This window comes from Protopterus annectens, chromosome 1.part0 (assembly GCF_019279795.1).
Source record: "Protopterus annectens isolate FY-2018-M chromosome 1.part0, PAN1.0, whole genome shotgun sequence".
Classification (NCBI taxonomy): Eukaryota; Metazoa; Chordata; order Ceratodontiformes; family Protopteridae; genus Protopterus; species Protopterus annectens.
This window is the reverse complement of record NC_056725.1, coordinates 168,086,771-168,113,278: the sequence shown is the minus strand read 5'-3', so window position 1 is coordinate 168,113,278 and position 26,508 is coordinate 168,086,771. Positions and strand designations below refer to the sequence as shown.

General features: G+C 45.2%; 1 protein-coding gene across 2 annotated transcripts in view; it reads left to right on the top strand.

Annotated features, from left to right (window-relative positions):
- Positions 1 to 26,508, top strand: part of LOC122788278 (alpha-actinin-4) — a 1,502,973-nt gene that overhangs the window by 425,791 nt on the left and 1,050,674 nt on the right. For both annotated transcript variants that reach the window (XM_044055436.1, XM_044055378.1), the window contains exon 5: positions 2,797 to 2,884. In XM_044055436.1, coding sequence (XP_043911371.1) covers positions 2,797 to 2,884 — 88 coding nt within the window. The remainder of the gene's footprint in view (positions 1 to 2,796; positions 2,885 to 26,508) is intronic.

Sequence of the window (26,508 nt, the reverse complement as noted above, 5' to 3'; positions counted from 1 at the left end):
GCTTGTAGATGAGAGAAATGTTTCTTTACTGCATGTATGTTTATTTGCATAATATATTTAGCCTACCCTTTTGGGGGCACCTGACATCTGGGGCAAGAAAAACTGAAGAAAATGACGTCTGCTGCATCTTTTATACCCCTGGCGCACTGACATCAGGGAAGAGGCGACAGCAACCAACGTCGGACCAGGACCAAGAGTAATGACTGCAACAGTGAGTAAACTCTAACATCTACATTTATGGTAGGTACACAACTTTACTTTATCCTCATAGCTCTCTACTGGCCTTGACAGATTTGGTTCCCCTTCCTTCACCATCTACTGGAGGATCCATGGATCCTGGACCCAGTTCCGGATCTTCTGACACCCGTCAGGGGACCTCCATCCTTCACTGCAGTCCCTAAAACTGACTGGCTAACCCACTTCCCCTAATTGCCTTCATTCGCTCTCAGATACAAGACAAATCCTTTTGTCTTCTCACAAGCCATCCACCAAAAAAACTGTACCACAGTAAGTGGAACAGGTTCTTAATTTGGGCCAGTATACAGAAAAGAAGACCCTTTCCAAGCTCCTCAATCGTCCATTGTAGAATGTTTGACAGATTTTTAAAGGAGCGGCAGCTGCCACAGTTGGAGTCCAATTAGCCGCCATATCAAATTTCCACCTTGGATTCGATGGGTTGAATGTTATGGGCCATAAGTTATCTAAGGCTTTTCTTAAAGGTACCTTTCACATGAGACGACCTGTCACAATCCCTTATTCTCTCTGGAATTTGAATTTTATGCTGTCTCAAATTATCCCCCACACACACACACTTTCGAACCAGCATCTTCTTGTGATCTCACATTTGTCCTGGAAGACTATTTCTGGTAGCCATTACTTCTGGCCGCAGTGTCAGAACTTCAAGCGTTATGTCAGGCCTCCTTACATGATTTTCCATGCTGATATGGTATCTCTCAGAAAAAAAACCCTCCTTTTTGCGTAAAGTCTGTTCTGAATCCAATATCAATCAGGTCATTGAGCTGCCAGTCTTTTTTCCCAGCCACTCTAACAAATTGGAATATATGCTGCACAAACTTGATGTACACAGCTCCGATTTTATCTTGACAGAACTAAGGATATTAGAAAATCAGATCAACTTTTCGTATCCTTTTCGGAGACCAGAAAAGGTAATTCAGTGGCTAAAACAACTCTATCTAAATGGTTATCAGATTGTATATCCTTTGTTTATGCGAATGCAAGCATGCCATTGACACGCAAACCTAAGGCTCATTCTACCAGAGCAGTTTATATGTCTTCTGCCTTTCAAGCTAAATTGCCCCTTGACAGCTGTGCTGCAGCCACTTGGTCTAAGCCTCTTACCTTTATCACACATTCCAAAGTAGATAAGGCTTCCAGTGACGGGTCTTCCTTTGGTTCCACGGTACTGAAAAATATACTTCTATGAGCCACCCAAGATTGAGGGTGCTAGGGACGCTACCCATCAGTGAGAATAAAGGCGAGATAAACAACTCTCATGGAACGTTATGGTAAATACATAACTTCTTTTTCTGTGTAACTTGTAGGCAGAAACGTGATATCCAGGTCCATAGATGTCATTGGTCTTATGAGGGCAAAGTACACTGCAACAGTCATTAAATACAGTGCCCTCTTTGACATGCACCTGACCGGACATGAGTGTTCACTGAGGTTCCTCCTAAAAAAAAAAAAAGTATATGCTTTAGCGTGCAAGTCCTATGTAGACTGCCTTCAGGCCTCGTCCTTATACTCTGTCATACAGGCTGCTGAGAACTGACCTGTGCTGGCCTACAAAGCATCCTGCGATCCAGCCTTAATGGACATGTTGCATATCTGCAAAACAAGTAAACACCTGATCCAGGGACTCAAACCTCACCTGTAATATAAATAGGATGTGCTAGAGGGACAAGTATGTGTCTCAGAGGGTTACCTCTTCTCTGGAACAGGCTTCTCATCAATGCAAAATTTGAATCCCCACAAAATCTAAGCGGCCAGTACTTTTCTGATATTTCTGCGAAGCATAGCTAGACTTAAAAGGCCATTTAGGGATGTTGGCCTAGTATTTGATTCTGTAAGCCGTATTCAAAATCCTAAAGAATCAAAATGTACTACAGCTGCACCTTTCCCTCCCTTAGAGAGCCAGGAGGGGTTAAAAAAAACTGCTTGTTGCTAGCTGCTGCCTTTGAAAATGTGTACCAACCAGGGTTCTGTGAAACTTGTGCAAGACAAACACTGGTATTTGTAAGGGTATGAGTGACTCTTGAGAATTCTGAAGAAGAAATAAGCATAAGGTGAATAAACTTGGGCACTTGCTTGTTCAGGTCGCATGCCAGAATTGATTGATGACATGTAGATTGGTTGTAGGTCTGTTAACATTTGTCACTTCACTTTGCAGCGAGTGTTGCACCTTGCTAACTTAGAAGTATTAAGTGGCTCAAAAAGCTGACAGACAATGCATCCCTGTCTGATCCCTTTAAGGTACAGTGACACAAAGCAAGGGGTGGCTTGCTTGTGCAGAAAGTACTTTAGCCTGTCACAGCTGCTCAGTGGTTAGCTTGAGTATGTGTACTGAAGCTACAATATGAGATCTTGTGAACAAGTTTTTGTGATGCAAATACTAGTGAGCTGAGGATATGCAATAAACCCAGTGGGTAAGATGAACCGTTAGTGTTCTCTTAGTATATTTGTATTTTGGGTGTTAAACAACTATATTTTTAAGTAGCATTAGGCGTGTTGAAAATCTGACTAGATTCTTCATGTTTTTTTCATGCAACTTTACAGAAACTTCTGCCAAGGAGGGTTTGTTGCTGTGGTGTCAGAGAAAGACTGCCCCATACAAAAATGTCAACGTACAGAATTTCCATATCAGGTAATGTTTCTGGGGATACTTAACATGCTTCATTGGCTTCTGATGTGAAAACTTGTCAGCATTTTTTGACTGAATTTTTCATAGAAACCTGAGGGACTGGTAGTTGAAACATGGGTTAGGGTGGAAATGATGGCTAGTTAGTCTAGCTTGTAATGTGGTGATGGAGGACAACATTGATAATTTTGTAGTACTCCAGTTTTTTAATATACTTTTGTTCCAGTGTCTGTTTTCATCCAGTTCAACATATGGGTTGTCTGATCAGACTTAGAAGCTTTTATGATACTATGGGTCTGACTCTTCCCCTACCCGTAATTCCCTGCACTCCACTCCCTTTTACTAAATCTAGGTTGCTGCCAGAGTCTATTTGACATGTACAAGGGCTCTTCTGTGGAGTTCAATTTCCTTTTCTGTAAGTTGCAATCCCCCCACCCACACTAAGTGTTTCTCTGTAGTATAGAAAATATTTAGTGGGTTGTGATCAGTTTGTGGGTTTATTTTTCCTAATAAGAGTATTTACTGAGTAGTAGGTTAGCAGTAGACCATGGTGGTGTGCATATAGGCCTGTACAGTTAGTGTTGCAATATTGTAGTCTTAGGATTAGTAGCTTTGGTGTAATGTAGTTATGATATTTCTAGCATAGAGTTTTTAAAGTTCTACATAGTTATTTGTGGTTAGATAGCTGCCATTGTCCAATGGACAGAGCATCAGTTTCAAAAAATTGTACTGTGTGGGCACAAGTTGCTGCCACAAGGCCCACACTGAAGTGTTTGGGTACTGCTTATTTACAGGTAGACTGCCAGTCATGTAAAGCCTTAAGTTCCAGGGTTTTGCAAGCAAGAAAGGGAAAAACTGATAGTTAAAGGTTTACTTCCCCCACAGACTGGGACATTTTCAGCTGGATCTTCTATGTCTGCTTTAAAGAAAACCGAAACGGGCAACTCGAGGGAAAAGGGTAAGATGAAAAACCTCAATCTGTCAAGAAAAAGTGAAATCTACTGGACAGACTATGGTAATAGTCAGTGGATCCAAACTCTCTCCAATCCTGCAGAAAAAGCATTATTCCTATCCACCTTTGGCGTCATCCATTCTGTCATCTCAGCTTCACAGAACAAGATGCCAATAGGATGATGTGAAGGTTTCATAAAATGTAGATTTATCTTGGGATTCTCTTGATGCTGTTCCTGGCAAATGCACCAAATATCAGCCCAACTTACCTGCTGCCCTCTTTGCTGGTACCTGTTCATCCCATTTTGACATTAGTTCCAGCTTCTACCAAGGCATTTTCATCCGCCATATTAGTCTCATTGAACCTGGCTTCATCCCTTTAGACTCTGAGGTTGTTCTTTTGAGAAGGGACACAGAGTGAAAGCATCAGCACTGAGGCCTGTGGACACGAGTCAAGACAGAGGGCTTCAGAACCTTCCCTACCCCTTGGAGCATTGGCACTTGGCAGCTCAGATCAGGGATCTGACTCTGGGTAAAGGCATGTCATACCTGAGAAATCTGTTTCATCCTCTCTGATGGGAGCAGGTTCTCAGAGCCAGATGTTCATCGTGTTTCACTTCTGCAGTCATTATACTTTGGTTATCCTGCAGTCAGGTGGTCCTGCAGTTGGCCAGAGTTCCAAAGTCTTGGTCCGGCGTTGGTTGCTGTCGCTTCTTCCCTGACGTCAGTGTGCCAGGGGTATATAAGATGCAGCTGACGCCATTTTCTTCAGTCTTTCTTGCTGCGCAGTGCCCGAAGCAAAAGCATTTCGTAAGTGCCGGTCGGCCGACTCCTGTTTTCAATTCTAATTTCAGAACCAAAATCTTCTATAAAGCTAAGTACCCGTTGGGGAAACTTTTTCTTCCTCAGACCGATGTCAGTAAAAGTTAATTGTATTTCTTGTGGGAAGCAAATACCTCATAAGGTTTTTCATTCTTACTGTATCCCATGCCTAGGCCTAGACCACAACGTCACTGGTTGTCGGTTTTGTGCTAGGTTTAACAAGCGCACTATTAAACATCGGTTTGATTTTGCCCGACATTTTGGCAGAAAATTCTATTATACCATGCCTTCGGAACAATTGACCGGGATTCACAAAAAGCGCAAAGACAAGAACAGGCATCTGAGGCCAAAAACTGACGACGAAGCCTCCTCTAGGCCAGTCGCTTGTTTTCCAGTTTTCAGCGAGGCGCCTTCGCAGCTCAACAACCGCTTCTTTAGAGCCACAAGCCGCCTCCGACTCCCACGTGGAGATGGCTGGGCCTCCGGATACTAAAGATTTAGGGCCTACCAAAACTAACCCTTCAGAGGGATCCGGAGCAGCTGAGCAGCCCTCAGCTTCAGAGGGTGTATTCAGACCTACTCAACCATCAGATCTTCTGCCAAGTCTAAAACCCCTTTAAAAACAAAAACACATTCAGCATTCACCAGGACAGGCCTCCATGCCTAAGAAACAGATTCTCAAAATGGCCGAAGACTTAATTACTCTGATCAGGGGTTCCCATCCACCTCCTGATAAAAGGCCTAGACAGGATGCAGATTATGAATCATCTGACCAGGTTTCCATTTCCTCTGATTCCTCCTCAGATTAGGGTTACTCTTTACCCCCCTATGAGGATTCTGATGCTGAAGAATCAGTCCCTTCAGCCTCTCCTCCTGAGGACTACTCTTTTGGGGAAACTTTACATACCATGAGGGAGTATTTCCATTGGGAGGGCCAGGATTACTCAGAATCCAAGAAAAGGCTCAGATTTCCTTTTATTGCCTCAACACAGACCCCTTGCTGTTCGCCAGTGTTGGACATTGTGGATGTGTATTCTGAATCCAGTCTAAATCCTGATTCTTTGCCTCCTGCTCCAGTCAAACCAGATAGGTACTACAGAGTCCCTGAATCTCAAATTTCTTTATAAAAGCCCTGTTGCTGACCCTGAAACTATTTCCCAGGGACCCAAAGGGGTAAAGGCCTCTACAGCTAAAAATCCAATTCCCTCTGACAGGGATTCAAGAGCATTAGACAGATGGGGTAAGAAAGTATACATATCTGCAACTTTAGCAATGAGGGCCTTAAATTGCCAGTTTCACATGCTTAAATACCAGCAATATTTAGTGTCTCAATTAAAACAAAAAATGCTTCCAAATTCAGATCTTCCAGACTATAAGGAGATGCAGGATTTATTGCATGCAGCAGAACAAGTGGGGAAACGTACTTTGCAATGGGGTTTTGATTCATTAGAGGCCTCTTGTACAGCAGTTACAGGGTCTGTCATTCGAAGGCATGCTTGGTTAAAAGAATAGTTTACCTGATCATGTTAAAGCAAAATTATTGGATTCACCTTTGCAGCAGGATATTTTATTTGGAGTTAAGGTAGAAGAGGTATTAAAGAAAATGGAGGATAAGGCAAAATCTGTGCAAACGGTGAAGGATTTCTTACAGGTTCAGCCTCCGCGATTTAGCAGAAATTGGCCAACAAAAAATTGGTCCTTTCCAGTTGGACCTCAAAGGGGCAGATACAGACGTCCAAGAGGCAGAGGTCAGCCACAAGGTTCTTACAGGCCTTGACAATGGGGTGCATCAACCCAGAAAGGAGGGGAAGACAGGCCACAACCTTATAGGAAACCGTCCCACTGACTTCCCCCTTCAGCTGCCAAGCACTTCTCTCTTGGCAGCCCCCTTGGGGGGGGGGGGGGGGACTAGCACTTTTTTCTCACAATTGGCATATCACCCAAGACAAATGGGTTCTAAATATTGTATCTCAAGGTTACAGGTTCCACTTTCACACTTTGCCAAGGTTAAAAGGAATGCCAAACCTGCCACCAAATCAATGGGCAGAGGCTCAAAAACAAATTACAGCACTCATGGACATGAGCTATTCAGAAGGTACCAACACAGGAGCAAGGACAAGGATTTTACTCCAGACTTTCTGGTTCCCAGAAAGGACAAAGCCTGGAGGCGCATTCTGGATCTTTCTTCTCTAAATACTTACCTGGATGTTCCAAAATTCAAAATGTTGACACTACAGCAGCTTCTTCCCATGCTGGGCAAGAAGACTCTGCTCGTAACGTTGGATCTCAAGGAGGCATACCTGCATGTCCCTATCAGACAAAATTGCAGAAGATACCTCAGATTCTTAGCTGGTTCAACACATTACCAATTCTCTGCACTGTCCTTTGGCTTATCTGCTGTGCCCAGGGTCTTCACAAAATGCATGGCACCAGTAATTGCATTTTGCAGGCAAAAAGGGATTCAAATATACCCATACTTGGATGACTGCCTTATTCAAGCAGAAAGCAAGGACATTCTTCTAAAGCATCTGGCGTTTGTAAAAAGCTTACTAATTTGCCTAGGGTACACGGTAAACGAAAAGAAGTCAAAACTAGTGCCCTCACAAGAGATAATATTCCTGGGTGCTGGCTTAAATACAATGGCCCAGATGGCTTATCTCACGCTAGACAACAAGGGCAGCTGACTCAATACTTTCAATTGCTGGCAACAAAAACCCAACTCCCTGCAAGAAAAATTCTGCAGGCCTTGGGGTACATGGCATCTTGCATACTACTAATTCCATATGCCAGACTGCATATGAGGAAATTACAATGGTATGTAAAGAATGTTTGGACTCAACATTGTCAGTCTGGAAACAGTAATACCATTTATTCCCTGCCTACAACAGGAGTTTCGATGGTGGGCACAGGCATGTCACCTAAACAAGGGACAACCTTTCACTCTGCCCTCAGCCAGTCAGACACTGGCAACAGATGCCTCAAATTACGCCTGGGGAGCACATATGGCAGGAAAATGTATTCAGGGCAAGTGGACCGCAGAACAAAGGCATCTTCACATCAATCAAAAAGAGATGCTAGCTGTACAAAATGCCCTAACAGCCTTCAAGGACCTTTTACATCCAGGACAACTACTACTAAAGACAGACAACACTGCAGTTATGTGGTACATAAATAAGCAAGGGGGCACTCATTCATACCCCCTCTGCAGACAAGCCATGATCTTGTGGAATACAGCTCTAACCTTTCAAGTTCATCTGCAAGCACAATTCCTGCCAGGAGAGAAAAATACTCTGGCAGACTACTTAAGCAGAAACATCGTGGACCCTCACGAGTGGAAATTAAATCCACAAATATTTAGTATGATAGCACAAAAATGGTGGAGGCCGGACATAGATCTGTTTGCCTCCCCACTGAATTGCCAGCTACAGAAATTCTGCACAAGGACTTACTACACGCAAGCATGGAAAGTGGATGCTGTCATTCAGCTGGAAAAACCTACAACTATATGCTTTCCCACCTCTGCCTCTCCTTTCAAAGGTACTCCTAAAAGCCAGACAAGAAAAGCCAAAAATTATCCTGATTGCCCCAGACTGGCCACGCCAGCACTGGTACCCAATCTTAAAGAACTTGGCTCAGGGCCCACCATGGATTTTACCTCAAGTTCCGCACCTTCTGACTCAGCAAAACAATCAGATATTTCACAGCCAGCTAACCTGGCTACATGGCAGATTACTTAATAAAACAGACTACTCCTCTCACTAAAGCTGTGATGGATGTAATTTTGGAGGCCAGGAGGCCTAGCACCAGGAAATCCTACTCAGAAAAGTGGAAGAGATTCTGTGCCTGGAATCTGGCTCAAGGCCTTGACCCTCTTGTCGCCAACATTCCTCTGATACAATATTTGACTGAGATGCTGGACAAAGGCCTATCATTTTCATCCATTAAAATCCATGCCTCTGCCATCTCTGCTCATTACAACACAGATCCACCAATTTTCTTGCATCCTTGACTAAAACAATACCTCAGAGGGGCTAAAAACATAAGACCGCCCCGTAGAGCTCCAACTCCAACTTGGGACCTCAACTATGTCTTGGAGAAATTAACTTTACCACCTTTTGAACCAGCAAATTCAGCAGAAGTAAAATGTCTCCTGGAAAACTGCTCTGCTCTCGGCAATAACTTCAGCACGAAGAGTTACAGGCACTAACGGCAGTGGAACCTTTCATCATTTTTCATCAAGACAGGGTGTCTTTAAGAACAAACCCTACTTTTATGCCAAAGGTGGTATCAAGTGTGGCCCTAAACCAAACTATTCATTTGCCAACATTCTATCCAAATCCCCAGAATAAAGGGGAGAGACTTCTGCATACTTTGGACATACACAGACAGCTACGCTATTATTGGGGCAAAACAAAAGCCTTCAGAAAAACTGAACTGTTTGAAGCATATCCTGCAGAATCACAGGGGAAAGCTATTTCAAAACAGACCATTTCCAAATGGATAGGACACTAAGTTTCTGCTACACACAACATGGAAAAACTGTGCCTAGCAATATCAGGTCTCATTCCACCAGAGCTACAGCCACCTCAACTGCCTACATCAGAGGAGTACCTACCAAGGATATTTTGGAAGCAGCAACTTTGGAGTTCAGTGCATACCTTTACCAAGCATTACCACCTGCCTCTTTACTCAAAATAGAGCTGGCTTCGCCACTGCAGTGCTGCATGGGCCTAATAGCCACACCGAATGCTTTTTAGCTCCAGCCTCCCAACCTCAGCTTTGGGATTCTACCCAAGTGTAATGACTGCAGCAGTGAAACACGATGAACATAGTACAGTTTTGTACCTACCATAAATGTAGCTGTTAGAGTGTCTTCTCTGCTGCAGTCCAGGTTACACACTCCTTTCCCACTATTTTTCCTGGGACGTATCTGTACCTCACTACCTATACAACCTATTTGGTATATTAGCTTGTAATTGAAAGAATTGGTTTTCATTTTTTATGTAGTTATTGGCAATGTATATTGCCTACCTATTTGGGGGCACTTGACATCCTGGGCAAGAGAAAAACTGAAGAAAATGGTGTCTGCTGCATCCTGGCGCACTGTCAGGGGAAGAAGCAACAGCAACCAACGCCGGACCAAGACTTTGGAACTCTGGCCGACTGCGGGACCGCCTGACGGCAGGATAACCCAAGTGTAATGACTGCAGCAGTGAAGACACTCTAACATCTACATTTATGGTAGGTACAAAACTGTACTTTGCAGCTTCTGCTTTCAAGGCCTTTCACAGGGGTCTTGACTTTAAACAAGAAGACTTCTTCAGTTAGCTGTTTCACCCAAACCCCAACAGGATTTTGCTTCATGTCATCCTATCTGACAGGGTCAGTCAGAATCGTAAGCTGTCCAAGTTGCATGCTACATCAGCTCCCCAGTCTGATTATGAACAATCTGATTCCCCACCAGAGTTTGATAAATGGACGTGCAAACAGAGTACGTCATGGAAGACTGATGAGGGATGTTCTTCATGTTTCACTGTTGCAGTCCTTACATTTGGGTAATCTGCTGGCAGGTTGCCCTCAGTCGGCCTGAATTCCAAAGTCTTGTTTCCTGCGTCGGTTGCACACTCTCTTTCATGATGTCAGGAGTATAAAACATGCAGTAGATGCCATTTTCTCCAGTCTTTGTTGCCGCGCGGTGCCCGTGGGCCGACTAATGAAATATTAGAGGTTGAGTTTCAGAACCAAAGTGTTCACTAAAGCCAAGTACCCCATTGGGGAAACTTTTTTTTTTTTTTTTCTTGCTCCATACCGATGTCAGAAAAAGTTAATTGCATTACTTGTGGGAAGCAAATACCTCAAGGATTTCCATTTATACTGTATTCCTTGCCTAGGCCCTGATCACAACGTGCTTGGCTGACTTTTGTGCTAGATTTAACCAACGCACTAAAGCGTCTGTATATTTTTGCCTCAAAGTATTTTGGAAACGGATTTAACTACCCAGAAATGTCATCTGATAACAATCCGAATACCGGAGTACATAAAAAAAAATGCAAAGAAAAGGACAGAGAAAGGCAGTCGAGATCCAAAACAGACTAAGCTTCTAAGCCAGTTGCCAGTTCACCAGTACTCAGTGAGTTGCTTTTGCAGCCCCTGATACCCGCTACTTTTGAGTCGCAGGCATCTACCCAACACCCATGTGGAGTCCGGCAAGCCGTAAGATACTCAAGGTATTGGACCAACAGATGTATCACCCTCTGGGTCTTGAGCTGCTGAGCAGGCACCAGCTTCTGAGGGTGTATTCAGACCAACATTTGTATATCAAACAGACAGCTGCAAAGCCAAAGACAAAAGCAACTTCTAAAACTAAAACACCGACGCGTGAGCCAAGTGCACAGGCCTCTATGCCTAAAAACAGATCAAAATGGCTGAAGACCTTATTACCTTGATCAGAGGTACCCACCCCCCTCCAGATAAGAGGCCTAGGCAAGACACTATGAATCTTCAAATCAGGTTTCTATTTCTTCTGATCAGGAATTATCTATACCTCCCTATGAGGATTCTGATCAAAGGAAGTCTGTACCATCAGCATCTCCTCCTGAGGATTATTCATTTGGAGAAACCTTGCATACTTTGAGGGAGCATTTTCACTGGGAGTCAAGATTTCTCAGAATCAAGAGAGACTCCGGGATTTCCTGCTTCTCCCTCAGCACAGGCCTGTAGCCATTCCCCCTGTTTTAGACATGTATTTTCGGAGTCACGCTTCACCCCTGACTCTGCACCTCCGGCACATAGTAAGTCTGACAGATATTACAGGGTCCCTGACTCACATTTTTATTTAGAAACCCTGCTGCTGATCCTGAAACTATTTCACAGGGTCCAAAGGGGGAGTTAAGGCCTCGACAGCAAAAAAAAAATCCTACCCCCTCTGACAGAGATTCAAGAGCACTGGACAGATGGGGGGGAAAAAAGGTTTATACATTTGCAACCTTGGCAATCAGGGCCTTAAACTGTCAATTTCATGTTTAACTATCAACAATGTTATGGGATTGCTGAAACAGAAAATGATTTCTGAATGTGCAAAAAATGAAGAATTGCAGGAATTATTGCATGTAGCTGTATAGGTTGGAAAGCATACTTTGCAGTGTGGTTTTGACTCTTTAGAGGCCTCCTGCAGGGCCGCAGTTACTGGATCTGTGATTAGGAGGCATGCCTGGCTAAAGAAACAAAATTTGCCCGATCATGTTAAAGCTAAGTTGCTAGATGCACCTTTAAAGCATGATGCTCTGTTTGGTATTAAGGCAGAAGAGGTTTTAAAGAAAATGGAAGACAAAGCTAAGTCTGTGCAAACTGTTAGACTTCTTACAAGTCCAGCCACCAATATTCAGTAGACACTGGCCTACAAAAAATTGGTGTTTTTTTGTCAGACAGAGCTCAAAGGGGCAAATCCAGACGCCCTAAGGGTTCCCAGATACCAGGCACAAGATTCATACAGGTCAAAGCAATGAGGAGATAAAGCGCAACCCTACAGAAAATAGTCCCAATGACTTCCCTCTGCCTACACCAAGCACTTATCTTTTGGCAACACCCTTAGGGGGAAAATTAGCACTTTTGGACAAGTGGGTACTAAACATTATTATCACAGGGATACAGATTCCATTTCCACACTCTGCCAATGGCAAATGGTTGGCCAGATCTGCCAAAAAATCAATGGGCAGAGGCACAGAAACAGGTTACGTTCCTCATGGATATGGGGGCCATTCAGCCTATACCAGAACAGGAAAAAGGACAAGGTTTTTAATCAAGAATGTTCTTGGTACCCAGAAAGGGCAAGGCCTAGCGGCCAATACTGGATGAACACATACCCGGACATTCCAAAATTCAAAATGCTGACTTTGCAGCAGCTTCTGCCCATGCTGGGCAAGAATGCTTGGCTGGTGACAGTCCTAAAGGAGGCATACCTGCATGTCCCAGTAAGACAATTGTGCAGAACATCTCAGATTCAAGGCTGGCTTAATGCATTACCAATTCTCTGCACTGCCCTTTGGTTTATCTACTGCACCCAGGGTCTTTACAAAGTGCCTGGTACCAGTAATTGCATTTTGCAGACAAAAGTATACAAATATAACCTTACTTTAGACAGTCTCAAGCTGAGAACAAGGACATTCTTCAAAACCTGGCGTTTGGGGAAAAGGCTTCTAACATGCCTAGAGTACACAAACGAAAATAAATCACAACTGGTACCCTCTCGAAAGATAACATTCCTGGGTGCAAGCTTGAATACAACTGCCCAGATGGCTTACCTCACGCGAAACAAGCAAAGGCAACTGACTACTTCAAACTGATGGCAACAAAAACCCAGTTATCTGCAAGACAAATTCTGCAGGCTTTGGGCTTCATGGCATCCTGCATCCTACTGATTCCATATGCAAGACTGCATATGAGGAAACTTCAATGGTACCCAAAAAGTTTATGGAGTCAGCATTCTCAGTGTCTGGAAACAATGATTCCTCTCATTCCCTGCCTGCAACAGGAGTTTCTATGGTGGGCAAAGGCATGTCACCAAAACACGGTACAGGCCTTCACTCTACCCCTTGCCAGCCAAACCTTAACAGATGCATCGGATTATGGCTGGGAAGGCCCACATGGCAGGAAGATGCATTCAGGGCATGTGGACCTCAAAACGCATCTACATGTCAACCAGAAAGAGATGCTAGCTGTTCAAAATGCCCTAACATCCTTCAAGGACTTACTTCATCCAGGACAACTACTGATTAAAGACTGACAACACTGTCATGTGGTATATAAACAAGCAAGGGGGCACACACATACCCCCTTTGCGGATTAGCCATGGCACTGTGGAACACAGCTTTGACCTACCAAATACATCTTCAAGCTCGCTTCCTGCCAGGAAAGCAAAATACTCTGGCAGACGATTTAAGCAGAAAATGTATGGATCCTCACGAGTGGAAACTAAATCCACAAGTCTTCAGCATAACAGAGAAATGAGGGAGCCCAAACAGATCTATTTGCCTCTCCTCAAAATTATCAATTGAAAAGATTCTGCACAAGGACTTATCATAGACAAGCATGGAAAGTGGACGCCCTATCCTTCAGTTGGAAAAACCTATCTGTTTACACCTTTCCTCCTCTGCCTCTTCTTCCCAAGGTCCTCCTAAAAGTCAGACAAGAGAAACCAAAGATGATAGTAATTGCCCCGAACTGGCCCTGCCAACTGGTATCCAGTCCTAAGGAACTTGTCTCAATACCCAGCTTGGACCTTACCTCAGACCTCAACTACCATCTTTCTCATCTGTTAAAATCCATGTCTCTGCCATTTCGGCTCATTACAATACAGAGCCACCAATCTTTTATCATCCTTTACTAAAGCAGTATCTTGGAGGAGCCAAAAAATTAAGGCCTCCTAGAAGATCACCATTACCTGCATGGGACCTCAATTATGTGTTGGGGAAAAGCTCACCCTGCCTCCATTTGAACCAGCTGCTACCTCTGATACGAAGTTATTATGAAAAACAGCTCTGCTGCTAGCAATTACTTCAAGAAGAGTTTCAGAGCTACAGGTTCTTTGTTGTAGAGCCTTTTATCATATTTTACCCAGACAGTGCTTCTCTGAGGACAAATCCTACATTTATGCCTAAGGTGGTTTCCAGTGTGGCTCTTAACCAAACAATTCATCTGCCAGCCTTTTATCCAAATCTGCAGAACAAAGGGGGGAGAATTCTGCATTCCTTGGATGTGCACAGACAGCTAAGATTCTACTTGAGCAGGACTAAAGCTCCAAGAAAAACTGAGCAATTGCTAGTGACACATGCTGCAGGATCAAAAGGAAAGGCTATTTCAAAGTGGACCATTTCAAAGTGGATAAGCCACTGCATCCATTTCTGCTACTTACACCATGGTAAACCTGTGCCCAAGGACATTGGGTCTCATTCCACCAGAGTTGCAGCTACTTCAGCAGCCTTTATCAGAGGAGTACCAACCAAAGACATTCTAGAGGCTGCTACTTGGAGTTTTGTTCACACCTTTACAAAGCGTTATCATTTGCTTCTCTCTTCTAAGTCCAGGGCAGGCTTTGCCACTGCAGTTCTGCAGGGCCTTGTAGCCGCACCTAATGTTTAGCTCCAGCTTCCCAACCATAGCTTTGGGATTCTACCCAAATGTAATGACTGCAACAGTGAAACACTAAACATAGTACAGTTGTGTACACTTGGCATAAATGTAGATGTTGGTGTATTCACTGTTGCAGTCCATTTTACCCTCCCGCCATCCCACTGTCATTCTGGAGTTTCTTTCCTTTATCGTCAACCTATGTGGTGTAGTTGCTTGTAGATGAAGGTAAAGTTTATATTGATGCATGTGTATGTGTATATCTGGGGCAAGAAAAACTAAAGAAAATGGCTTCGGCTGCATGTTTTATAGCCCTGACGACCTGATGTCATGGAAGAGACTGCAACTGACGCAGGACCCAAGATTTTGGAATTCAGGCCGACTGAGGGCAACCTGCCACAGATTACCCAAATGTAATGACTGCAACAGTGAATACACACTAACATCTACATTTATGGTAAGTGCACACAACTGTACTTCCCCCTGATCCCTTTCTGAAGATGTCACTTTTGACATAATTCTGGAATTGAAGTAGAGGGGGTGGTCAACCCAAGGTCCTTCTCCTGCTGAGTCTGTTCTTGGAGACTTTTGGCTCCAGCCCATAGCCCATCTTCATCCTGGATGGTACCACTAATTGGACCCCCTTGTAGACTTCATGGCACAATGGTCATGGAGGGATTCTGACACGGTGGAACCTACCCCCCCCCAATGGGTTTTGCAAGCACCAAAAGACTCTAACATTGGTGCAAAGGTCCTCTAAGTAGATTGGATGGTAGTAGTCACAAAGAACTTTCAGAACACTTCTGTGCTTATCCCCCTAATTAGGAATCCAGGGAGATGGACAGATTTGGAAGGCTGACTTGTGGCTTGGCATCCTTTGCTCTCAAGTCCTTGAATTACTTGGTGTAGGTGACAAGCTTCCAGAGTGTCACTCTTGGGAAATTTGCCTGCAGATGTCCAGAAGATGGACTCCTATCTGACCACCCTTCAGTTGATTTTCCAATGTCGCCATGCTTCTGTTAACTAATGCAACCGATGGCATTGCCAGAGCAGCAGGTACCAGCATCACAGTTATGCCTGAATGTGTTTGTGACTGTGGAAAGTTAAGACTTGGCTTAGTAATGCCGTACACGAGGGCTCAAAGCTTTTTTAGACCATAAGTCAGATGTGTTGACCAGGAACCAGCAAGGTAACACACTGCAGCTGATGCATGTTTTTCCACTCGATCCTTTTCCAGGAATCCGAGGTTTGGAGGAAAAAGATTTGCAAGTAGTCCTTACCATGACCCTCATGATGATGGGCCTTGTCAAGGCAGAGTTGGAGCCTACTCTAATGAATGTCCTCTGAGGGGCAGAGGCGCATTGTACAGTCACGGCTTTTGAGAGCCCTTTTCTGACTAAACATTCGAGTCCCTAAAGGGTTACCATACTGCTGCGCTCTGGAGGCATTTGGGGGAACTCTTATCTCTATACCTACAAAACTGGCAAAGTGTTACCACAGATTCATAGGTGTTAATGATAATATTCAGAGATTATTCCATTCCATTTTCCGTACCACCTCAGAACATGAGAAAGATCCTCCACATTTCTTCCAGTTAGTGGGAGGCGGCAGCACTAGAGATAATGAAGCTGCTGAAGTCATCCATCTGGTCCCCCGAGACCAATTAGAGTCCAGAGTGTATTCAACATTTTTTTAGTGCCCAAAAGACTGTGGGGATCCAAGTCCTCTCAGTTTGTGCAAAGGTGGCATTCCAGATGGTCACTGATCACTCCAGCTTACCTCTGTTGAAGGATGATTGTGCTTGGTAGATTCTAAGGATGCTTACAATTGTTTGGAAATAGAGAAGTGATCCAGGAGGTTTCTCCACTTTTGGCTGGGAGCCAGTCATTTCAGAGCCTTGCCTTTTGGCCTCACCACAGCCCCCAGTGTGTTCACAATGATATCAATGGTAGCAGTGTACCTGCATCTGCTTGGTGTACAAGTTTTTCTCTATCTGAATGATTGGCTCCTAACTGGTACATCAGAGCATCTTCTCAACCACCACCCAGATCTGGTGCTCCAACTGTTACTGGGTTTAAGAACTACAGTAAACCTCCTGAAATTCCAGCTACAGCCTGCATAGCCAATGGAATTTTAAAGGATGCCACCACAACACATCTTTGAAGACTAAGCCTTTCACAAAACATGATCTGTTCGATCAGTCTTGTGGCAGCACAAGGTCTTCACCTCTATCTTTCAGTAAGGTTTATACTGTGCTCTGGGGCTTAAGGCTTCAGTCCTGATGGTACCAATGGCCTAATATTACACTAGTATTTCAGTGAACACTGGAAGTTCAGTGATCTCAAAAGGTTCACTCTCTGCATACCAATATATGGCTCACAGCATTAGCTGTGGTGGATAACCTCTCCTTTGGTTGTCAAAGGACAGTTTTTATCCAGATTCACAATCTGTCATAACAACTACAGATACCTCCCTTTTAGGGTGGGGGTGGGCATTTCAAAGGGTGGATTATCCCAGGTACCTGTCAGAGGCCAGCCTTCATATCAGTGTCTTTGAGATGAAGGCAGTCCTGATGCTGCATGCTTTTTAGGATGCCTTCCTCAGAGGTATTAACTCAATACAAATGGACAGTATGGTGGTAGTATGGTATATCAACTACCAAGGAGGAACACTCTTGGATCAAGCAGTCATGAGTTTGGCAGTGGGCATTGTCAACACTTTCTCACAGTGATACATCTGTGGGTCAGCCAGTGTGCTTGCAAACAAGTTGTGCAGGGTCATACTGGCATCTTATGTGAGTGGTCTCAGTCCAGCAGTGGCAACAATGAATGTTATGTGGTCCTATCTCACCTACATTCCTTACTCATGGGGTTCGGATCTGAGGATTTGCTCCGACTCGGCCAAACTTTCTAGCACAAAGTCTCTAATTGGCTGGGCTAACCCGGTATCCCAGGGTGCACCTCACCCTAGCCCCAGATCTCGTTTGCTGCTCGTAGAGTTAGGACGTGGTCTCGCTTGGATGTGGCTAAGTACCATTTTAAATACCTTTAAAATACTTTTAGTATTTTAGCAGTTTGTCAAAAGCTATTTTTATAGCTATTTTTCGTGCTTGATTAGTTGTTGCATGAGGTTGAGTGTTTAGTTTGCGGTATCCCTTCTGTTTCACGGGCTAGGCCCGTTTAAGTTAAGTTAGAGGACCTAGTCCTCTCCTGTGTCGTCCTGGTTGTGATTTGCTGCTGTTGGTGGCTAATTTGTTTTAGGAAACATTTAAGTTAGTTTCCTTGTCCTGTCAAGTGTTTGTTGGTCTTCCGCCCTCCCTCAGTGTTTGACTGTTGGTTGTGTGTGGCGCAGTTGCTTGCCATGTCGAAAGAACTGAAGGAACAAACCGTCTGGTTTTAAGAAGAGTACTAAATGTGGCCATAAAATGTCCATCACAGATGGGCACTCTATTTGTGTGTATTGTCTTGGGGCTCTTCACTTGCAAGAATCCTGCAGTTTCTGTCATGTGTTTAGCCCTAGGTTACTGCAGGAATGTAAACTGATTTTGAAGGGTCTGATCAAGCCCCCCTTTGAAGAGGCCTTGGAGTCGTCCCCACGTTCTAGTACAAAGTCTAAGCCTTCTAAGGCCAAGAAAAGATCTCTGGCTCAGTCTGCTTCTTCGGAGCCATCTGAGAAGGTTTGTAAATTGGATACTTCCTCCTCTGCTCCTCCGTCCTCTGGGCCAAGGGGGAAGGTCTCGGAAATGGACACTACATCCTCAGCTCCATTGCCCTCTGGGCCAAAGGAGAAGGACTCTGATATGGATACTACCTCCTCTGCTCCATTGTCCTCTGGGCCGCAGGAGGTATCTGTTGTACTGGGGTCTACCTCTATTATTGGAACCTCTTCGGAGCAGGTCACCCAGTGTCAGGCATGAGTCTCCAGTTGGGAGATCTAGATCTCCCTCTGTTTCTTCCAAATCCTCTAGGCTGTCTGATTTGGATGTGAATAGGGTGGTTCAGAGGCTCCAACAGTCGCCGGTGTTAGCAAAATTGTTTTCTGCTCCGGAGCCGGTTCCCATGCTTGTTTTGATGATTCCTCCTCCGAACACCCATGTGTCGTCTGAGCCGGAGGGCCCTGTGCAGAGTGATGTTCTGGTGTCTGCTCAGATACCCCGGGCGAGTCTATTGGAGCCGGCTTCAGCCCCTATCAGGTCGGCTCCATCTTCTGGTTTCGGCACTCTGGTTTCCTCAGTCGGACCAGAGGGGGAGGCCTCGGGAGTCCGATCGATTCCAAGCCTTCCTCTCGGTGCTTCGGCTCAGGGAATCCTGACTCCGATCGTGGTCTCTGAGACTGGTCGATCCTCTGATCCGGGGGGGACAAGCCTTCAAAGCCATGAGGAGTGCCCTGGCCAGGTCGTCAGGTACACCTGGTTCAGTCACTGTCCCCTTACACCCCGGCTAGAGCCTGTGATGCCCCCTCTCCATGGACAGCAGAGCCCGAAGGTCTGGGGATACCCCCTTGAGCAGTCCCCTCAGTCGATGCCTGAGGAGCCTCCCAGTAAGAAGTCGTGCAAGAGGAAGCACATGGACTCCCAGAACGAGTCACTCGCCTCCGATACCGACCTCGAAGAATTAGGGGGGTCCCCCAAGTCGTCCGATGTCTTTCTCCGACATCCTGGAGATTTTGAGAGGCGCGACTGGCCCTCCATGACCCCCTCTGAGTCTGTATTCCTCGAGGCATTCGGAGTTCAACCCTCCGCCACCTGGGTTTCTCCACCCTTCGAACTCCTAGACTTGATTTGTCGAAGGGTGTAGGAGAACCCTGATTCCATGGAACTGGTGCCCAGACGTCCAAACAAGTTCTTATCTGCTCCCCCGGGCAGAGAGTTTCTTACCAAAGGGGTTTTGGTAGATGCCTTGGTGGTGGCGGCAGCCACTCAGCAGGAGGTTGCAGAGGCTTCTTCAGTCCACCCTCCTAACAAGGAGTCTAGGAGTATGGACTGGTCTGGGAAGCTTACCCTGTCTTCAGCGACCTTCACCTTACGGTCGTTGAATTACCTCTGTCATTTCACTCTGCTCCAAAGAGATCTCCTGAAGGAGCTAGGAGATGCTCTGACTGGTAACATGCTTGAGGCGGTAGCGCAGACTGTTAACGCCCAGTTGTCTATCTTGGGGTCCATTGTCAACTCGTCCATGAGGCTCATATCTTATGCAGCCGAAGGGGCGAGTAGGGCAGCTAGCTCAAGTGTAGCTCTCAGAAGGCAAGCCTGGATGTGCCTTCGTCATTTTGCGGAGGCCTTCAAGTCTTCCTTCACTGATGCCCCCTTTGATGGGTCCTCTGTTTTCGGACCCAAAGTGAAAGACGCACTCGCCAGATGCGAACAGGAAGGAAAGACCCTATCTGCCATAGTGGCCCATTTTTCTCTCCCTTCAAGGCCTTATCCCAAGGCTCAGAGAGGGGGGAAAATGTGGTTCAAAATGTCTGAGGCCCTTTCCCACGGCTCAAGGCGAGTCCCCCTCCAGAGGCAGAGGAGGGGAGAATTATTCTGGCAGACGCCATCCTAGAGGCAGAGGGGGCCCCCGCAACTCGGGAGACAGATTCCTTTTGCGGCTCTTCCTTTCAGCATTCCTGAAGTGTTGCCCGACTGTGCTATTCCAGAGACAGTTGGGGGCCGAATTTCGTTGCATCTGGAAGCCTGGGAGAGCATCACCCAGGATCGTTGGGTGCTCTGAATAGTTACCGGAGGTTGCACTATTCCCTTTGCGTCAACACCCCCTCCAGTCAGAAGGATCCCGGACATCCCACCCAGTCAACGGGATCAAGTAGCACTAGAAGTGGCAAAGCTGCTAGAAAAAGGAGTCATCCAACCAGTCCCCTCAGACCATATCGGATCAGGAACATATGACTTTTTTTTTTTTTGGTGCCGAAAAGAACAGGGGACCTGAGACCCATTCTGGATCAGTCGACTCAATCGCTACGTTCTGAAGTCCAAGTTCCGAATGGTCACACTTCAGTTTTCCACTGCTGGAGAAAGGAGTATGGATGTGCTCCATCGATCTCAAGGATGCCTACTACCACATCAAAATGGAAAAGGCATCCAGGAGTCATTTACGCTTCCGGCTAGGAGCCAGTCACTTTCAGTTTCGGGCCCTGCCCTTTGGTCTCACCACAGCCCCCAGGGTGTTTACCAAGTGCTTGGCAGTGGTGACTGCTCACCTGAGACGTCTAGGATTCCAGGTGTTTCTGTATCTGGACGACTGGCTTCTCGCTGCCCCCACCAGGCACCTGCTCATTCAAGCCAGGGAGACTACCATCTCACTGCCAACATCTAGGAATTAATTTGAACTGGGAAAAGTCTGCCTTGCAGCCCTCACAGCGTATTTTTATAGGTGCAGAGCTAGACTCTATTTAAATGTGTTCCTTTCTGCCACAGGACAGGATAAGGGTGTTGCAGTCTCAGATCCACGCACTGTTGCCCCTCAGAAAAGTTCAGGCCAGGTTAGTTCTTCAGCTCTTGGGATCCATGGCCTCCACTATCATGCTGGTACCCCTGGCCAGGTTACACATGCGGATACTGCAGTGGCTTCTGTCGGTTCAGTGGTCCTTTCAAAAGCTTCCTCTTTCCCACTTTATACTTCTCACAGAGCGATGCAAACAGGACCTCCTCTGGTGGCTACGCTCCTCCAATCTGGACAGAGGGAGGAGCTTGGTTCCTATGTCTCCAGTGGCCACGTTGACCACGGACGCCTTCCAGATGGGGTGGGGGGGCGTTATCTAGGCAGGACGGCCCAAGGCACCTGGCAAGACCACGAGGTACACTTGCATATCAATGTTCTGGAGATGAGAGCGGTGTTTCTGGAGTTGCGAGCACTCCAGGACTTTCTACCTCTGGGAACGATTGCAATTCACTCTGACATGTCCATGGTGTGGTACCTGAACAAGCAGGGGGGAACCAAATCTTACCCCCTCTGCAGAGAGGCCATGCGAGTGTGGCAGTGGGCAGTGTCTTCCCAATGGTTTCTAGTGGCAATGCACATTCCGGGGGGGGGGGGGGTCCAACGTGATAGCGGACAGGCTAAGCAGAGCTATTCTGATGCCTCACGAGTGGTCCCTGAACAAGAGTGGCTGTTCAGATCTTCAAAAAGTGGGGGTCAGCCTTGCTGCAATCTCTTTGCCAGCCCCCTCAATGCTAAATGCAGCAAGTACTTCACTCTGATCCCCCAACAGGGGGAGTCACCCAGGGACGCTGTAGCTCACGATTGGCCCCCCGGTCTGGTCTATGCTTTCCCTCAGTTTCCTCTGTTGCCAAGAGTGATGCAGAAAGCCATATCCGTGGGAAGCAGGATGATTCTTATTGCTCCACACTGGCCTCTACAAGTATGGTTTCCCTTTCTTCAACTGTACGCACTGGATGGTCCCTGTACTCTGGACCCAGTGCCGGACCTCCTGATTCACATGTCAGGACAACTTCATCCATCCCTGCGAACCCTCAGGTTGACAGCCTGGCTGCTCCAGTTCCATCCCTAGTCAGGCTACATTCCTTTTCTCCTGAAGTGGTGCACATCTTGTCTTCTCATAAGTCTTCCACCAGGAAGATGTATTCCAGCAAATGGAGAAGATTCTCCATTTGGGCTCCGGCACAAGGGTTGGATCCCTTCACAGCCCCTATTCTGTTGGTCTTGGATTTTTTAGCCATGTTGTTTTAGCCATGTTGTTTTGTCAGGGCTCCGCGCCCTCTACCATTAAAGTACAATTGGCTGCAATTTCCAATTTTCACACATCTTATGAGTCCTCTCTTATGGGGCCACAAGCTCTGTAAAGCTTTTCTAAAAGGCGCTTGGTTACTTCGTCCCCCAATTTCTGTGCCTGTGCTGCCATGGGACCTGAACCTTGTGCTACAAGCTATTGCATCACCACCCTTTGAACCGGCTGCCACTTGCGACTTGAAATTCTTATCTTGGAAGACTGCTTTTCTGATGGCTATTACATCGGCCAGGAGGGTATCAGAACTTCAAGCCTTGTCCATTAAACCTCCATATTTGGTGTTTCACAAGGACAGTCTCTCTCAGGCTTAACCCGTCCTTTCTCCTGAAGGTGTCGTCCCCGGTCAGTCCATCAATCTATTGGGCTACCAGTGTTTTTTCCAAACTTTTCCAATAAAGCAGAGTTCAGGTTGCATCAGTTGGATGTGCACGACAACTGAGATTTCATTTATGTAGGACGAAGCAAGTTAGGAAATCTGATCCAATTGTTTGTGTCCTTTTCAGAGAACAGAGCAGGTAGTCCTATTTCCAAGTGCACTATTTCTAAATGGATCAGAGACTGTATTTCATTCATTTACTCGTCAGCAGACAGAACTTTACCCTTTCCCATCAAGGCTCATTCTACCAGGTCTATGTCTAAGTCAGTAGCTTTCCATGCTAGACTTTCCTTGGATGATATTTGTGCTGCGGCAACTTGGGCTTCTCCCAACACTTATTACTCATTACAAGCTGGACATGGCTTCTAGGGGCCGGGCTTCCTTTGGTTCCACGGTTCTCAGGAGTATCTTATGAGCCTCCCAGGATAGAGGTGCTGAGGACGCTGTCCCGTGAGTAAGGAATGTAGGCGAGATAGGACCACATAACATCAGTTATGTACTCACCATAACGATTGATGTATGTGGTCCATCTCGCCTACATTCCTACGTACCCTCCCACCTGCCCCCTTCCTAGAGGAATTGGAAGAATTTTTGGCTCAGTGGACCCTTCAAGGTCAGTGATTTGTTTCCTTATCTGGATGGATTTTCTTCCAGTGTTTGAGTATGGGTTATGATTGTTATGATTGCAAACAAGATCTGGGGCTAGGGCGAGGTGCACCCTGGGATGCTGGGTTAGCCCAGCCAATTAGAGACTTCGTGCTAGAAAGTTTGGCAGAGTCGGAGCAGATTCCCGACTCCGAACACCGTGAGTAAGGAATGTAGGCAATATGGACCACATACATAGATCGTTATGGTGAGTTCATAACTGTTTTCAGCTGCTGTGGCCACCCATGTAACTTGTTTGCCTCCTATATCAAGTGCAGCAGTTACTTTGCACTAATCCCTCCTCTGGGTCAGTCACCGAGGAATACTCTCTTCCCACAATTGGCCCCCAGGACTCCTTTATGCATTCCTGCCTCTACCCATAATGAGCAAATGTTTTTCTGCCCCTGACTGTCCCCCTTTCTGTGGCTTCTACTTTGCATCCACCATGGATGTTGGATCATTATCTGGATCTCTCTCTTTCCTGTCTGGACTTGCCTCCTCTGGACCAGAACTCCATGAAACTAATTGCATGGGTTCTCTAGTTTTAGCCATAGCTAGAGGTGCCAGGCTTCCTACAACAGTCAGAATTCTTCTTCTCAGAAGCAGTCTACAAAAAATACCATATAAAGTGGCAAAGATTTTCACTTTGGGCCCACCTCTAAGGTAATCATGTCTCTGCTCCCATTCCACTAATTTTAGAATTTCTAGAGGATCTCTGATAGTGGTTCGATGGCAACAATATTGAATTTCATACTGGCTTCATTGATTACTCTTGATGTCATTACGTTTTTAAAGCCATTAAGGGGGGACCTTTATGTCCACCAGTCACATATTCAGTTCCCCCTTGGGGCATTGCATTACTGTCATGCTATATGTTTGACTCTACCTCCATTTGAGCCAGCAGCCACTGCAGACCTTACATTTCTCTCTTGGTTAGTCTTTGTAATAAGTTACTTCAGCCATAAGAACTTCAGAATTACAGCCACTTTCTGTGGAAGACAGAATGAGGTTTACAAGAGTTGCACTGAGAACCAATCATTCCTTTCTCCATTAGGTAGCTTCTGAAGCAAATTTGAATTGATAGTTGCCATTACTCTTTCCACAATTCTGTCAACTCAGGTTTTACCTCCATAGAACAAAACAATTTAGACTGATCAGTTTGCCTTCTCAAAGCAAGAATTGGGAAAGGCTGCATCTGAAGTAACACTTGCAATGGTTGATTATTTTTCCTTTGTCAAGAAGAATTTGACATTGCTATCCAAGCCAAAAGCTTATTCAACTAGAGCATTAGCTGCCTCACTGGCCTTCACTAAGAGAATGCCCATTGAGGATGATGTGCAGCAACAACTTGGTCAACATCCCATACCTTTGTCTCATAAGCTGGATGTGTACAGTACAGGATCACATTCCTCAATTGGTTCCACCATTTCAGAAATATCCTTCCTTGATGCCACTCAGACAGCTTGGGAATCTGTTCCATATGTAGAAGTGGATGAAAATAGACAACATTGCATACAAATGTTATGTATTTGCCATAATGATAGATCCATATCTGATTTTTTTTTTTTTTTTGTCTGGATCAACCTCCATCACTCCTACCCCCTTCCAAATTAAAGTCTAAAGTTTTGAGATGACAGAGTGGAATGCAGTTTATACCCTCAGTGCACAGCCCTGTTGGCTGTGGTCATTGCCTTTTCTGTGTGTTGTAGATGGTATGAAACATATTTCCTGTATTTCAGAAAATTGTGTATTTATAAGAGTAAGCTTAATCTGAGAAGGAGTGGAGTGCAGGGAACTGGGTAGTGGAAGAGTTGAGCCCTAGTGCCGTAAAAGCTTTGAAGTCTGTGCTGAGGTTGGATCTTACATTTCAAAAATGAGTGGCTGTAACATTTGAAAAACTGAACAATTAAATACTAAAATCAAGAAAAGAGCAGCCAATACAAACTGCAAATAATTCAATGAACCAGCTTCTGTGCTAGTAAAACTGGTTTTAAAGGGACGTTACCATTCATATTTGGTTCCCTGTATGCCTGAAGTGCAATAATCCATTCTTACTCTGCTTGTTCTAATTTATTGAATAAATCCCCACCTATGTCTTAAATATTTATTGTTTGGGTTTTACTTTGGTTTTTATTTTGTTTTATGGTCTGAAGAAGTGGCATAGTCCCTGAAAGCGCTTATTTGAATAAACTCTGGCTATAGTCTGCCATGGTGGTCTATACTTCTATTTTTCAAGTTTTATGCTGTCGGACTGACCTTTGACGCCGAGGTTTGCTTTCTTTGTTGTATTAACTTGTAACATCCTTGCCCACTGACTTAATAGCCATCACTAAGTTCTCCATAGCCATGTCATTACATTATACACTGATTATACATACTCTAGGTGTTTGACTGCTGATGTACAAGTGCACTGAGAAATGCTGCTTAGATGTTTGTATAGAGCTTTACATAAGTAGCAGCTAATGCAATTCACTGTTGCGAGATGTTATGCTTGTTCGGGTACGATGTTTGGCCTGACTGAGCTGGGCACCTTCTTTCATATTTGGGCTGACATCAGACTTGAAGGACTTGACAGGTTTCAGTTAAATCCACAATTGAATGATGCATTTAATATGTAGTTTGTTCAGATTATACTTGACATTTTTAATCCTGACACTTAAGGCTTCTGATCATTTTGCAAGAGTTTATAGTTGTAGCTTCAGCTGGAAGTAGTGCAGCTACTGAGGTGTGAAATACTTCATTGCAGGACAGAGAGCAGATTCTGAAACAAATGAATTGAGCTACTAAAGTAGAAATTTGTTAAACTGACTTGCATCTGTTTTTAAACATAAGTTCCCTAACTGCCCTACTGACTCAGACTGTAGTGGTAAATTTATACTCTGACTGCAGTCTTTATCAAGTCCACTTTACCTGTAGCATGCCTGCTATTTTTAAACTGCTTCTTAACTTTTACACTTGTGGGGCA